Genomic DNA, 15,094 nt, shown 5'->3' on the forward strand with positions numbered 1-15,094 from the left:
ATTGCAAGTGTTTTATTTGCATGTTGCATATGTTTGCAATGGCTATGTTGCAAGTAAATGTTTCAAATATTTTATCTGTTTCAGACGTACTCCCTTTGTTCCAAAATAGAAGTCGTTCTCGCTTCCCGAGAAGTCAACTTTTTTTAACTTTGACCAATTATACATAAAAGAATATTAATATTTATAATACATAATTAGTATCATTAGATAGATCGTCGTATATACTTTTATAATAAACTTATTTGGAGATATAAATGTTGCACGTATTTTCTACAAACCTAATCAAAGTTGAGAATGTTTGACAAACATGCATCTCATAATGACTTCTATTGTGGGGCGGAGGAAGTATGTTGCAGTTGAGTGTTTCATAAGTAAATCTCAATGTAGGGCTGTTGAGCGAGGTAGAGAGAGCTAGCGCAAGAACCATGGCGGCATCGACTGGTAAGATGCTGGCAGCGCTCCACCGCAGGACGCACAAGGTCACGTTTGTGCTGGCGCACGTGGGCCGACGACATGCTGCCTCCGCTGGTCCCGCTGGAGGTCCTTGAGCATAAGCTTGTGGCACAACATGGGAGATGCAGAACCTGGCTATGGAGAACGACCGACTTGCTGCGAGCCACGCCGCAGGTGACGCGGGCACGGCGATGTTGAGGCCCCCTGCGAGCGCGGCGGATGCTCTGTTACGCGGGGGACAGGACAGGGTGTGGCGAAGCTGTGTCTGAACGCGGGCCTGGGGACAGACGCTTGGGCGCTACTTATTCCCTTTTATTTATTTTAAAAAATATGGTGAAAAAACCATGCATCTCCTCAGCGTATTATTTAATAACAGAATGTATAATAAAAATATACTCTCATTGCATGATTTTTAAATGAAAAGGGCGATATTTTACAAGCATGTGTCTTAAAAAGTTTACAACCCTATTTTGATCTCTGTTATAGAATATCACCTTACCCTCTCTAATTAATCTCACGTGTCAACACGTTTGGTGAAAAGAAAAGCTCATTTGGCAACCCTAATTAATATAACCAATGCTCGGCTCTCTATGGTTATCCAAAAGACATTATGCTATGCTTACGTTTATGTACCGCCAAGTCACCCAAAGCTTGTATTTTTTGACAGATATTGTAATCAAGGGGACACACTTCAACAATCACAATAAATGTTGGCTATCTTTGTGATTTTGATTTTTTTCTCTTCTTCCTAATCTTTCTTCGGTGTGGATGGAGAATGAAAACTAGCGATTAAACTCAGATAAATATTTTATTCTCTGTAAGTCAAACAGAGTTTGAATGTCAATTTTCGCTCTAACAAATATAATTCATCTACTCTGATGTTTATGGTTTGTTTAATTTTCACCAACGCTACAGCTGCTCCAAAGGCAACAAATGTTAAGACAAAACGACAACATAAATACACTATAAATCCTCATCTTGTGATGAACAATGAGGAGAGGGGCTACCATGATATCAATAGTAGAATTTTAACAATCACATGTACAGTGACATAGTGATTTATGAAAAAAAATCCTTATACTCTAAGGGTCTATTTGGTAGAGCCCCATCTGATTTTGATTCTCTATGAAAGTCGATTCACTAACAGAAGTGATTTTGTGGCTAAAAGTGATTATATTTTGTTCTTTAACATAAACTCTAAAAATCATGATGGAGAATCATTTCACATAATTAGGAGAAGCTGCTTTTTTCAGCACACAACCTCTTAGTTCATTTCAGATAATCACTCAAAGAATCAGTAAAGAATCACTTCTCTAGAAAACTGTTTGGCAGAGCTCCTGCTAGATTCAACAGAGAATCAGCTCTAAGAGCTCTGCCAAACAGAGCCTAAGTTTCCACGGGTCAATAATAGGTATAAGAAGTCTTCTCTAGACCATGTAGAGCATTACAACAACAACACATTCATTAAGTTGCAACTTGGCATCAAGTACAACAACTACATACAACCATCTCATAAGAGGAATGGTAATAGACAAAAGGAAAGTCATATATTCTATCCTCTCAATAATCGGTTCGTATCTCGTAAGCTATAGCTTCAGTGTGCGTAAATTTGGGTAGGCATGTTGCTCCTGAGTCCCAAACCTTTGATAACGTTTCAGCTCAGTCGGACCATTTCACCACCCAAATCAACTATACCAAACCTGATATGTCACACCATTTCACCACTCAAATCAACTATACAACAGAACTAATACGTTCGAAAACTCCAGTAATAACTTTGGACCAACCAATCCCTCTCAAATATAATGCTCTACTCAACCAATAATCCTCAAACCAACTGACTAGATCAATGTTTGAACTTACGATCACAAGCTTGAAAATAACCTTACCATCAAAGCTGGTCAAATTCCTCCTTTCTCTCACATTGTGTTTGTGTTGTGTTATGCTCCTTCTCCCTCTCCAATAGCAGGTGATAGCTAAGACAAATGAGGCTAAGGTTTTTCTCTCCAGACCATCATTGATTCCAACAAAAGTAACGACACAAAAGAGTTGGACTTGTGAGCTACGATGACCTCTATTTGCAAGGCTCCAAAGCATCCTACATGCAGACTTGATCAAACGACAAGTCTGGTTGGGCCGGAAAAATATATCAGGTCATAATCTTCGGCTCGAGCTCGACCCGACGTACAGGCCGGTTAGGCTATAATTCTCAAGGTCTTTTCTTTCAAATTTGCCCACTTTAGGTTGGATTTTTTCATGTGCGGTCAGGTCAGATCTTGGGTTGTAAATTATGATATGATCCACTGAGATCAGGTCGGATGACCCATGATTAAGTTTACCCATATGCAGATAGATAGGTAAAGCATCACTACCGGAATGCCTAGGTTTGCCGTATGTCCACGGCACACGGTGAAACCCAAAAAACACTCGGCAAAGCATACGGCACTCGGCGTATACAGTGCCGGCAAAGATTTCTTTGCCGAGTGTTTTAGTGCTAAAACCGACACTCGCAAAAAATTTTCGAAAAATATATAAAAAAAGCCGCCCACCCCGCACGCGGCTCGCCGCCGCCACCACGCCGCTGCCACCACGCCCGCCACCATGTCCGCCGCCACCACCACGCCGCCACCACCACCACGCCCACCGCCGCCACCACGCCCGCCACCACCACGTCCGCCCTCTCCCACCGGGATCCGGCCTAGCAATATCAGTATAATAATATTGAAAAAATAAAATATTATCAAAGTATTTTTTATATTAAAAATAGTAATTGTTTTTCTCCAACGTACTTTTTTTAAAAATTGTTGACCAAACTGTAAAGGTTTAAGCTTGGACAAAGCTGAATGGATCGAAGTAGGTTGCACCTTGAAAAACAAAGATTTTAGCGTTCAAGCTAAAAATTTGTTTTTTTTTTTGGAAAACGACGCTAAAAGATTTGAATTGTTCTGTTCTTTCGATGGTGGCGAGCACACACTGAGTAGGGTAGCGAAGTTGTTGGTCTAATTTATTCGCCATGTTCGATCTCAAATCTGAGCCAAACTGAGCGTTGCACCATAATCTGAAATCATACAGGTTTAATTTCTAGGCAGATCGATGGATGGATCTCCTGCGGCGCCGTCGTCAGCGAGGAACGGGCGTGAGGACGAAGAGCTTGCACGAGTGCGGCCCGACCACCGCCGTGAGGCTGCCGGTGAACCTGCCCGGGAGCGTCTCATGCTGCAGATGAATGAATCATAAACCATAAGCTTGCATGAATTCGAGCCACATGCATATCTGGCAAGCAAGCTAGCTCGGCTCGGATGCGCGGAACGGGAGAAATGGCCAGCGGCTGGTCCTCCAGCCACCACGCATTCACGTACCTTCCAGACGTCCCTGGCCTCGACGGTGACGCCGCGGCGGATGCCGACGTCCGGCCATGCCGCGGTGATGGACGCGGAGCGCGTCGCCCCCCGGTTGAGCAGCAGCACTGCCTTCCTGTGGCGGGAGAGCTGCCCCGCCCACACCTGCAATATAATCAAACGCCACGGGATTCAGGATTTCCTACCCGAGCGAGACGTGCTGCTTGCGATGACGATCGATTTGGTAGATACTATCTCTGTACCTCGAGATCGTTGCCATACTTCTTCACTTTGTTTCCCTGGACACCCATCCGATCTGCGCCGAACACAATTGGCACACATGAAGACAAGAGTCAATAAGTGAACTTTGTCCTCGTGCGTGAGTAGAAAGAACTGAACACTTGAACTACTTAATGTGAAAAAGATTTTGCTGATGAGAACGAAGATGCATTAATTGTGTTGTGATGACCTTGGTTAATCGCGATGACCTCTGCGTTGGAGAGGATCCCCAGCGTCTCCTTGGAAACTCTCGTTACGTCGCAGCCGATTACAAGAGGAGCCTGTCAAAGGTTGGCGCCAAGAATTCGACCGGTAATTGTGAGCACACACAGAGTCGGACAGACGCTCATTTCTTATGAGCCTGAGCCTGAGCCTGGAAATGATTCACGCACCTTGGCGATGGCCCACAGGCTGAAGTGCACGACGTACTCGTTGTACGCCATCCCTCCGTTCCCGACCTCCAGCATGTCAGGATCTGTGTGGGAGAGAAGCAAGCCATTGATCAGCTGACAGGAAAACCTCATGGATCGAATCCGGATGCATTTCATCCAGGAAGCTAAACAGAGATAGACGTGGACGATACGAACTGACCGTTCCAACCGCCGGGCTTGGCGTACCGGGCGTAGGCGTCGTTCCGGTCGATGTTGTCCAGCATGCTGTCGCAAGAACCCACAAGTTAACCCAATCAGTTATCAGCGAGACAATTACTAGCTACGTACTCGAAGAGCTGATGAGCGTCACTTACCCTGACCATGCGTCGTTGATGTCGCCGGTGGTCCTCCAGCTGTTGCCGTACATGCCGCCCCATTTGGGCACTTCCATGTAGCCCCTGACGAAGTTAAATAACCGTCAGCTCAGGTGCATTTTTCAAGCAAAAAGAGAAGACCAAGAAGGCAAAGGGATGCATGCCACACCATTCGCAAAGTGAGTAGAAGATGGGGCGGCCAGAGTTCTTCAGCGCGCGAGACATGCGCCCAAACCTGCATCACAATTTACAGCTGCCCGCTACATATACATCTGAAAGAAACAAGAATGGTACACGAACTGAATGTGCAGATAAACAAAATGTGCACCTCACGGTTTCAGGCGTGCCGTCTCTGTAGCAGTTATCATACTTCAAGTAGTCAACACCCTGCACACGTATGGTCAAGCGTCGAGTGAAGAAACGATATATAGTAACTAAGGTAAGGTTGCTTCTTTTTGATTTTTTGCTCTATATATAATAGAAGAAGAGTAACTGATACTGGTAGTAGACTAAAATTCTACTGGTGAACTGAAACCGCAAGTCCTAGTCAAATGCTATCAGATGTCTGAAAGACTGAACATCTGTAGTAGCATGTGTATGTACCCATGATGCAAACGTTTTAGCATCCTTGTCCTCGTGGCCCAGAGATCCAGGCATCCTGTTGCTGCAAGTTCTTGTCCTGAAATTTACGGAAGGCAGTCCGGTTTTAGTTCAACATGGATTTGCAGTGGAAACTCGTGAGCTTTTGGGCATGAGGTAGCCTGGGTGAACTTATTCCCACTTGATTGAATCAAAAAGAGCCGACCGAACTTGTTGAAGGAAAAGGGGAAAATAAAAGAACGTACCCAGCTGAAGAGTAGATGCCAAGCTTAAGCCCCTTGCTGTGAACATAATCTGCCAGGGCCTTGATTCCGGATGGGAATGTCTTGGGATTAGCGATCATGTATCCCTGTCAGAAAGCCAGTTAGCCAAGCCAATTTCATAAATTCTTGACTTCTTGCAGGTCGCAGTCAGACTGATCGTGCTTGGATCAATGTTCAGCAGTGCAAGAATTTAACTGAAAGTAACTGACGAAAAAAATCAACTAGCACTCGTACTACCTCTTTGGTCCTTTGGTAATCCGCCCAGCAGTCATCTGCAATAGCAATGTCATCTTTCAGTGACACCGAACACTATGATAACATCCAACACGTATGAAGTATGAACTCTGCATATATGTATAGAATACACTACCTAAGTTGACATACTTGTAGCCAGCCTTTGCAAGTCCGGTGGCGACGAGTGCATCAGCTGTGAATCAAGTTAACAGCGAATCAGTGAGCAATAGCCATATCATCAGAAAGAAACCAATGGCGCTGGTGATTTCAGATACGAGCTGATTGGGGTGGTGGTCTCTGACTGACCGGTGCGCCGGACGACCGCCTCGTTGATGTCGCACTGAAAATGGTTCCAGCTGTTCCACCTGCGAAAAAGCGACGACAAAACACAAAGAAAAAAACCCACGGAAAAAGGCTCAGACAACAAACCACAGCCGGGAGCGGCGGAAGCCACGCATCGCATGCATGCACATCTGAATTCGGAGTGCTGGTTTCGTTCCTCACCCCATCTGCGGCGTCAGACCGAGCCCGTTGGCGAAGAGGACGCGCCGGGCGCCTCCACCAGGCAGAGGCACCGCCGGCCTGCTGGCGTCGTCCGCGGCACCGAGCGCTGCCACCGCGGCGGCGGAGAGGCAGGCGCCCAGCAGGAGGAGCACGGCCGTCGTACTCGGAAACAGGCTCTGAATCTCGGGTGCCATCCTTGGTGGTTCCGCGCTGCGCTGCGTATGTGCTTGTCACCGACACCATGCCCGTATCCGTATATATGAGCTGGAGAAGGAGACGGAGCGGTGCGTGTCGCGTGAGCGTGACGCACTGCAACGCTGCGGCAGCGATTGATGGAGGCTTGTCTGACGCGCCGCGTGACGGGGCCGCGGTGTCTCACGTAGCCATACGCTTTCAGTTTCCGGTACCTTAACCATCTCCAGCTCACCAACGGATTACCTATCTACATCTCTTAAATAAAATCCTTCATCAGTAGCATCTTTTTCTTCTTCTCTTACCAATATAATTCAAATTTTTAGATGTTAGAGATAGAATAGGAGACATGATGAGTAATTTGTTGGGGCTAACTATAACTCCTTATATTACTCTCTCCATTCTAAGGTCATGTTTTGGATCAATTTACACTAAAAATTAGCTAGCTAGCTAGCTAATTTTCAGTAAAGTGACGTTTGGATAATAGAGGGTTAAATAGTAAATCAAAGGTACATATAAACTATTAGCATATATTCATAACTACAAACCTGCTAATAGAACTAATAGTTAACAACCCTTCAGCTAAACCACTAGCACTAATTTTAACTGCTACTTCATCTGTTCCAAATTATAAGACGCTTTGGCTTTTCTAGATTCATATTTTTTTTACTACGCACCTAGATACATATTATGTCTACATACATAATTGGCATGTTCGCTGGTTAGTTTCTGGACTGGTTTGGGCTGGCTGGTGCTGGTTTGTTGTGAGAAGAAAACACTGTTTACTGGCTGGTTTGGCTGACTGAAACCAACAAACGAACAGACTGAATAAAAGTTATGAATCTAAAAATACCAAAACGTCTTGTAATTTAGGATGGAGGAAGTAATTTTTAGCGCTAATGTATTCAAATAGACCCTAAATTATAAGATGTTTTCCTTTTTCTATATACATAGATTTTGCTATGTATTTAGATCTATAAAATAATATATCTAAAAAAACCGACATGTCTTGAAATTTAAAATTATTTTTTAGCATTGAATGAGCTAATATGTTTGAGATACGCTTAGGCTGTGTTTAGTTCGCGAAATGAAAATTTTTGGATGTCACATCGGATGTTTCGGGGATGTCGGAAGGGGTTTTCGGATACTAATAAAAAAAACTAATTACATAGCTCGCCTGAAAACTGCGAGACGAATTTATTAAGCCTAATTAATCCAGCATTAGCACATGTTAGTTACTGTAGCGCTTATGGCTAATCATGGACTAATTGGTCTTAAAACATTTGTCTCACGATTTCCAACCAACTGTGTAATTATTTTTTTTCGTCTATATTTAATACTTCATATATATGCCACTGGATACAACGTGATAGTTTAGAGTGAAAATTTTTTTAAACTAAACCAGGCCTTACCGCCATGGCAGCAAGACAGGACAGCGGCGAGGGGTGCGCGGGAATCGCTCGTAAAGCCGTGACGCGCGGGCGACAGCTTGTCGTGGAGGACAGGTACGGCGCGCAGTGGACTGCTTGGGTGCATACGATGATTAGATCCGCGTGCCTCCTGCGACCTGTCCCTACATTTGTTCACATTTTCTCCAGCCAACAGGAAAGGCGCCCCATACCGCGAAAAATGTTAGGCGAAAATGTTATGAATGGCTAAGTCAAGACGTTCGTATCGTAATTTCCAATCAAACTGTATAATTAATTTTTTTCATCTATATTTAATGCTCCATACATGTATCGTAAAATTCGATGTAATGGCTACTGTAGCACATTTTTGAAAAGTTTTTAGAAACTAAACGAGCACTAAAGTTTGTCAATGTACATGCAAAAAAATAAAGAGTAACAACACTCCGTACAAGCATACAAGATACAACTGATTCACGCCCCATCACATAGTTTTCATCAGTTCTGAATGAATGGATGATCGACGCACAAGGACACAAGCAATATTCCAGCCGTATAAATAGATGCCTCTGCTGAACACCCATGATTTTTCGATAGGCGGCAAACAAATTGTCAATAAATAACGCTGGCATAACACGCATGCATTAGATTCAGGCATATCATGCATTAGATTCGCCACTTACGACCCATCAACATATTACTGCAGTATCTCAATTCTCAAATCAATCCCCAGTTCAAGCGTTACAGATTAAAGCTCAAGTCCAAAGGAGGCACACGACGACATTCAAACATTATGTCTGACATTTTCATTTCCCTCACAAGACTCTTTACATAGGTATAGTGGCAGAGTAATAGATCCACCATCTTCAGTGTTTTCCCTTGTCTTCACTCCTCAGCGTGCTTCATATTGGACAACTATACAAGAAACATAACATTTGGTGAGGAATGCCACATTGGAACAAAGATCAAATTAGAAATACAAATCAAATGCAGATGTATTCAGTTTAACAGATCAACCATGACATCTAACTTCAGACTGAATAAAGCTAGCATTTCTGGTTCCTAGAATTGTCAACCATGAGCTCCATTTTTTTTTTTGATACCATGAGCTCCAATTTCACACTCAATTCAACTACCATTTTCAGTGTCTAGTGTCTACGATTGTCAACCATGGGATCTAATTTCACACTCAATTCAGCTACCATTTTCAGTGTCTAGAATCGTTCCTACGTATTGTGCTGTGTTTGTCCTCTACCATATAGAGGATAAAAGCATGATAATTGTCGTTTTCCATACTTTTATAGCAATAACAAATGCAACAGAGAAGCCGAAGCAGTACAATATCTAAAAGAGCAAATGCCTGTTTTCATCCTTGATATTGAACATATTATTTTTGCAATTTGCAGTCAGCTAAGTCCACATACAATACTTTAATGTCAGCAATAGACGATTAGGTTCAATTGTATCGTACTGACGTACTGCAACAACTATGTCATAGCCCCATACATATCTTCAGAAGGACTAACAGCTATAGGCTAATTGCCATTTCAGATGAATTAGATTGTGCAGGAATTTTTTATTGGGTGAGAAATGTATATGACAACAACAGTTGCTACTATGTCTTAAACATCCCACATATATGACAACAGTTGCCTACAGCTGCAGGTCATTATTTAATTGTTAATGAGAAGACTTTTGGACTATGCACTTAGCATTATCAACCTATAACGATAATCAAACCAATCATTACTTGTGAATGCGCACATATTCTTTTTTAAGAAAATAAATGTGCGCTACGTGCATATTCTCATTGTGGTAATATACCCCTAAGATATATAGCTACAAAACACATCACATCATACTAGGTTACTACCTTCATGACTTGTGACGATTGTAACTAAGAATTAATGGATAACAAGGTAAATGAATTGCTGTGATCTAAGTGTAACTGTGGACAGAAGAATATTGTTATCAAAGCCACTACAGTTTCTGTTAATGCACAGGGTACCAATGGTGTCCAGAAGTTAGTAGCATAGTATCCTATATATGAGCTAAGTGCACCATGCGGACTACAAACTGGTTGCCTCACTAAGCTGTATACATCAGAAGATCTACAAGTGGAATCAGCAAAGATAACAGCATGCTAGCAAGGTAATTTGAATTTTGAGTTGAAGTACACAAACCGAAACAATGAAGAATGTGGAAAAGAAAGCGATACACAAAGCAGTATTAAACCTTTTCTTCACAATAAAAACTAAGGAGGATGGAGAGAAACAAACACATCCATCTTACAAAATATACTAGTGTGGAGGTTAACACAGCACAAAGTCCACCAAAATTTCAGACATATAAAACTCATATAGGCGTTATTTCTCTTAATAGACAAAAGACTCCAGTACCACAGCATTAACTAATTAAACATCTAAGATCCCTTGGGAATCAGGCAGAGTTTCTTTAAGCAGGAACAAACATATATCATATCCATTAAATCATGCAAAGTTTCTAGCTGCAGTTGATTTTCTCAACTTGTTTCCCTTGTTCTAAAATATAATAAATGGACAAGAAATGTAATAAGCAGCTTTTTTTAACTGGAATACAAAAATAGCTGGCATCTCAAATAAGAAAGATCAGCGTTTAACAAATGAACTCAAGTTCACCTTGCCTCATAGAAGGTAACTGGTATTGCAATTATTTTTCTTTTCTATACACATATATGCTAATCATAGCACCAATTCCTCTTTTTTTTTTAATGCATCAAGACTTCAAGACAATAAAGTTACATTGTTTCAGAGAGAATGGCATGAGAAGTCATGGCATGAAGAAACACAAGATTACTAACAAAACTGTATATCAGCAAACAGAAGCTAGAAAAACCACACTCGAGGGGAAAAGATGGCACCAATGTTCTTATAGAACAATCATATAGGAAGTGGAATTATAAAGACAATTGAGACATGGAAGCAATGCTATAAAACAACTCTAGCTGATTAGGCACTTGGCCAATCACTCATAATACGGTCTTTGAGTTTCTACAAGTGACTCATAAGCTAACCATCTAATCCATTATATGCCGCTACTTTGCAAAATCCTTCCTGCAACATTACTGAACCTTTAGGTTTGGAAGGTATATTACTGACAGTACAGTCAAAACGATTATGTTTTAGGCAGCACCCCCATAACAAAGGACGGTCTTTGCTTTACACACAGAATTGTTTGCTCTATCCTCAATCTAACCGACGAGGAAAACAAGGAATCGCGTATGTTAATGAAAGGAGAAGGAATGATGTGGTCTTACTCCGGCGGGTGCGCTTCTTGTAGAGGATGCGATAGCCACACTCACGGCACTGGATGACATCTCCTGGCTTCAGGGTATTCTCAGCTCCGCAATCTGAAGAAGAACAATAATATTTTTTTCAACAAGAAACGAAAGAAAAATCAAATTCATCCCTAGGAGCCAGGAGGTGAAAAATCATTTCAAAGATAAACATGACATGCTACTAGTAGCGGATGACTGGATGATTTTTTTTTTCTCTTTTGCCCTTTGTATCGTAAACTTTGCTTTAATATTTATATAGATTCATTAACCAGTAGGGGCGCAAGCCCCTCCTGATTCCGATGCCCGATAACGAATCCAATCATCAGATGGAGATACGGGGGCGAGAGGATTACCTCCGCAGAGGTAGCTGACGGGCTCCGGCTGCTGCGGATCCATGGGTCGGGCGCTCTAGGGTTTCTGGCGGCAGGTGGTTTGTAGAGACGGGTTTGGAGGTTTCTTCCCAGCCGTCGCCGTGTGCGGAACGGAGCACGACTACACGAGCGGCAAGAAGTAGTAGCCCGGAACGCGGCCGCCGCCCTGGTCGTCCAAACCGACCTAGTTGCGCATCGTTTATTTGGGCCTCCAAATCCACCACCTTTCTCGGCTCAATACAGCCCGGCCCAACAAACCGTCATGTCTGTGTCTACGCGGCAACTGCCTGCCAACTAATGGCCTCGCATCTTGGCCTCGTTCCTGGCATCTTGGCCTCGCTGGTCTAAAACTTTTAAAAAACAATGTTTCGGTCAAACAAACCGAATATAGGATAAAAACTAATGGCCTCGCCGATCGAGAGCGCAGGACGTCAGTGCGGCACTCGGGCAGGGGCTTCCGCCGGTTGGAGTCCCTCCCCCGGATAGCCGTCGTTACGGTTACGGCCAGTTGGGCGTTCGTCCTCCGTCCTTCCGTTCTTGCCGCACCGGTACACGTCGCTGCCGCCTGCCGCCCAGTTGTGATCATCCGCTGCAGGGATAGGGAGGAACTGTCTGCGCTCGCCCGCGGCACCGCCTGGCCGGAAGCTCTGATCGATCGGCGAACAGACAGTTGCTCCGGCGTTGGTTCCGGCGTACAATACAAGCAGCATCGATCGATGGGCTCTGTCATCGGCACGGCGGCGAGCGGCCTTGGCTCGCTCGTCGGGAACGTCATCTCGTCGCCGTTCAACGGTGTCTCCTGCGAGTACGTTCGTCTCGAGACAAAAGAGTGGTGTATTACCACGCCGCCTGCCTTCGCTTGTTACCTACTGATCTCGTTTTACTTTTCTTTCTGGCAAAAAAAGGCGCGTTTGCTCGGGGACATGGGACTTGCTCTGCTTCATCGAGCACCTCTGCGTCACAAGCGTCCTCAAGTTCATCTTGGCTGTCATACTCGTCCTCATCGGTGAGTCACTCACGCACACCCTACATTTCCAATCCAAGAAAAAAAAATGTAACCTCCTTCTGCTACCTTAATGAATCCTGTTCGCGCAGTGCTCTACGTCTTTTACCTCCTATGCAAGCTAGGCGTCGTCAAGTGCCTGGCCAAGAACGCCTGCAAGCTGGTGTACATGCCCTGCTGGGGCGGCTGCCGCGTGCTCCACCACCTCTGGCGCAAGGTGCGCGACACCGAGCGAGTGTACCGCGGCCGGCGCGGCCAACGGCGCCAGCAGCCCGACGACATCGAGTTGGGGGACCTCAGCACGAGCAGCTACGACGTCGACTACAGGGGCTCGTCGCCGTCGCCGTCGTCATCTGACTACAGTGGCCACCACCGTGGGGGCGCCGCGGCGGGCAGGTCGTCCAGGTGGGAGTCGTCGTCGTCGGCGTCGGTGCGGGGGAGGAGGAAGGATAGGCTTCGGCAGTCCCTGCGCCCGAGGAGGGCCAGCTCCAAGGTGGAGCACGCCATGAGGATAAGCCGTCAGAGTGACAGTGAACGCCGGCATCCCCATTCGATCGGGGCCAGGAGGAAGGAGGCTTCGTCCCTCCACGACCACGACCGTGGCTCGGCGGCTCGTGACCATTCGCATGCGCACCGCCGCACATGAAAAGCTGAACCACTTGATGTAATCCCGGCCCATCAATTGATTATGAAGCATACTGTACATAATTCTCAAATATCGTGTACTTATGTGCTCCTATATATCAGTGGTAGAGCGTCAGTCTTGTAAACTGAAGGTTTGTAGTTGGATCCTGCATGGGCGCATTTTTATAGAATTTGCATATTGCAAATATGTTTCCCCCCACTTTCAGGCTTGTTTGCTATTCAAATTATGATTCGTTTTAAATTTATATAGATCAAACTTATTTGACAAATTGTATAAAAACATATTTATATAGATCAAACTTATTTGACAAATTTTATAAAAAACATACTTCCATTTTAATTTTTGCCATAAGTCTAGTTTATCTATCTTTGACTTAAGTTTTATAGAAAAATACACAAACATGTACAATATGAAACTAATTTTGTTGATACACCATAACATTTATTTTGTTAGTGCATTTTGTTGATGTGAATGTGTTTCTATAAATTGGGTCAAAACTAGACAAACTTGACTTCATACAACACTAAAACGACCTAAAATTTAAACAAAAAAGTATATTAACATCTGTAAATAAATACACTGTCAAAATATATTATGTGGTGGATTTATTGTATCTTTTTTATGTACTAGATGTTTATGTATTGTTTATATAAGTTTTACAAAAATAGATAAGTTCGATTTAGGACAAACATACTTGATTTTGAAAATGGAGGGAGTAGTATACTAAGGGCCCATTTGGATCATGTATGGATTATTATAATTTGAATAAAAATTTGAATTTGGATAATAATAATCTAGATTTTTTGAATCCCTAGGTTATATGTGTGTTATATTATTATTGGTTAAATTGCTTAATAGTTTAACCTCCTATCAGCGAGTTTAAGGGGAATGATTCCAATAATTAATTTAGGGCTGGGATTAGTATAATATCTTCCATAATCTGAGTTGTTTGAATCATCTACATTTTATTTTATCATACTTCCTTAACCTATATGTAATCTTGACATGCTCTAAATTTGGCATACTATTGTGGACAATACTCTATTAAATTTGGGGTTAACTAATGACTTTAGTTCTATCAACTCAGTCTTATTTATGGTTGTAGGGTCAAGATGTCGGACTAGAAGGGGATGAATAGTCCTTTCTAAAGTAAAACGTGCTGGCTAACCAAAACAAACGCGGAATTAAAACTATCGGTTTAGCCAATACTACACCCCTATATCTAAGTTCACTAGATCCTAATTAGACAACAGAGGTGTCGGGCTAGTTAGAGCTCTCCTAATCAATTCTAGTAGCAAGGTCATACAAATCTATGCAACTAGTACTCAAGTAACCGAGGGAGCTCCTATACAATTCTTAGTAAGCAAAAGTATAAAGCTCCTGATCTCACTAATGCTCAATAACAAGGCAACTAATGCCAAATTAGAGAGCATAAATTACTTAGCTACACAAACTAAGCAAAGTAACTAACAAGGTTACTCAAACCGAATTAGTCACGCAAGGGAGCTATTTCTATGCTACACAAGCAAGAAGGTAACTAGCAAGCTACACATGCTAACTAACTACAAGAGCAACTACACAAGCATAATGTATATGAAAGTAAATACAAGCTTGTATAAGGGAATTACAAACCAACGGGAAGACAAGGATGACATGATAATTTTATCCCGAGGTTCACGTGTTTGCCAACACGCTAGTCTCCATTGTGTCGACCACTCACTTGATGGTTCGGTGGCTAATTGGC

The 15,094-nt window shown here is 43.2% G+C and overlaps 2 protein-coding genes across 2 annotated transcripts; one reads left to right on the top strand and one right to left on the bottom strand.

Moving 5' to 3' along the window:
* Positions 1-3,431: 3,431 nt before the first annotated feature.
* LOC136541703 (alpha-galactosidase-like) lies at positions 3,432-6,663 on the bottom strand. Its single transcript, XM_066533722.1, has 15 exons — positions 6,417-6,663; positions 6,219-6,277; positions 6,049-6,105; positions 5,916-5,950; positions 5,661-5,764; positions 5,419-5,494; positions 5,144-5,202; positions 4,985-5,050; positions 4,816-4,899; positions 4,662-4,726; positions 4,463-4,545; positions 4,261-4,351; positions 4,055-4,107; positions 3,813-3,956; positions 3,432-3,669 (listed from the first exon to the last, which is right to left on the bottom strand). The coding sequence occupies exons 1-15, from the start codon at positions 6,608-6,610 to the stop codon at positions 3,574-3,576; spliced, it is 1,266 nt and encodes a 421-aa protein (XP_066389819.1). The 5' UTR covers positions 6,611-6,663; the 3' UTR covers positions 3,432-3,573.
* A 5,487-nt stretch (positions 6,664-12,150) lies between these two features.
* LOC136545818 (uncharacterized) lies at positions 12,151-13,435 on the top strand. The gene is made up of 3 exons (XM_066537794.1): positions 12,151-12,506; positions 12,607-12,707; positions 12,797-13,435. Exons 1-3 carry the CDS (start codon positions 12,418-12,420, stop codon positions 13,348-13,350), a joined length of 744 nt encoding a protein of 247 aa, XP_066393891.1. The 5' UTR covers positions 12,151-12,417; the 3' UTR covers positions 13,351-13,435.
* The last annotated feature ends 1,659 nt before the right edge of the window (positions 13,436-15,094 follow it).

This window comes from Miscanthus floridulus, chromosome 3 (assembly GCF_019320115.1).
Source record: "Miscanthus floridulus cultivar M001 chromosome 3, ASM1932011v1, whole genome shotgun sequence".
NCBI lineage: Eukaryota > Viridiplantae > Streptophyta > Magnoliopsida > Poales > Poaceae > Miscanthus > Miscanthus floridulus.

Excerpts from the sequence above, each read along its gene's own strand:
- LOC136545818 (XM_066537794.1), top strand. The coding sequence starts at position 12,418 with ATGGGCTCTGTCATCGGCACGGCGGCGAGCGGCCTTGGCTCGCTCGTC. Across the intron at positions 12,507-12,606 it reads TTCAACGGTGTCTCCTGCGA|GCGCGTTTGCTCGGGGACAT; the intron begins GTACGTTCGTCT and ends TGGCAAAAAAAG. Across the intron at positions 12,708-12,796 it reads TGTCATACTCGTCCTCATCG|TGCTCTACGTCTTTTACCTC; the intron begins GTGAGTCACTCA and ends CTGTTCGCGCAG.
- LOC136541703 (XM_066533722.1), bottom strand. The coding sequence starts at position 6,610 with ATGGCACCCGAGATTCAGAGCCTGTTTCCGAGTACGACGGCCGTGCTC. Across the intron at positions 6,278-6,416 it reads GGTCTGACGCCGCAGATGGG|GTGGAACAGCTGGAACCATT; the intron begins GTGAGGAACGAA and ends GCTTTTTCGCAG. Across the intron at positions 4,108-4,260 it reads GGTCATCGCGATTAACCAAG|ATCGGATGGGTGTCCAGGGA; the intron begins GTCATCACAACA and ends TGTTCGGCGCAG.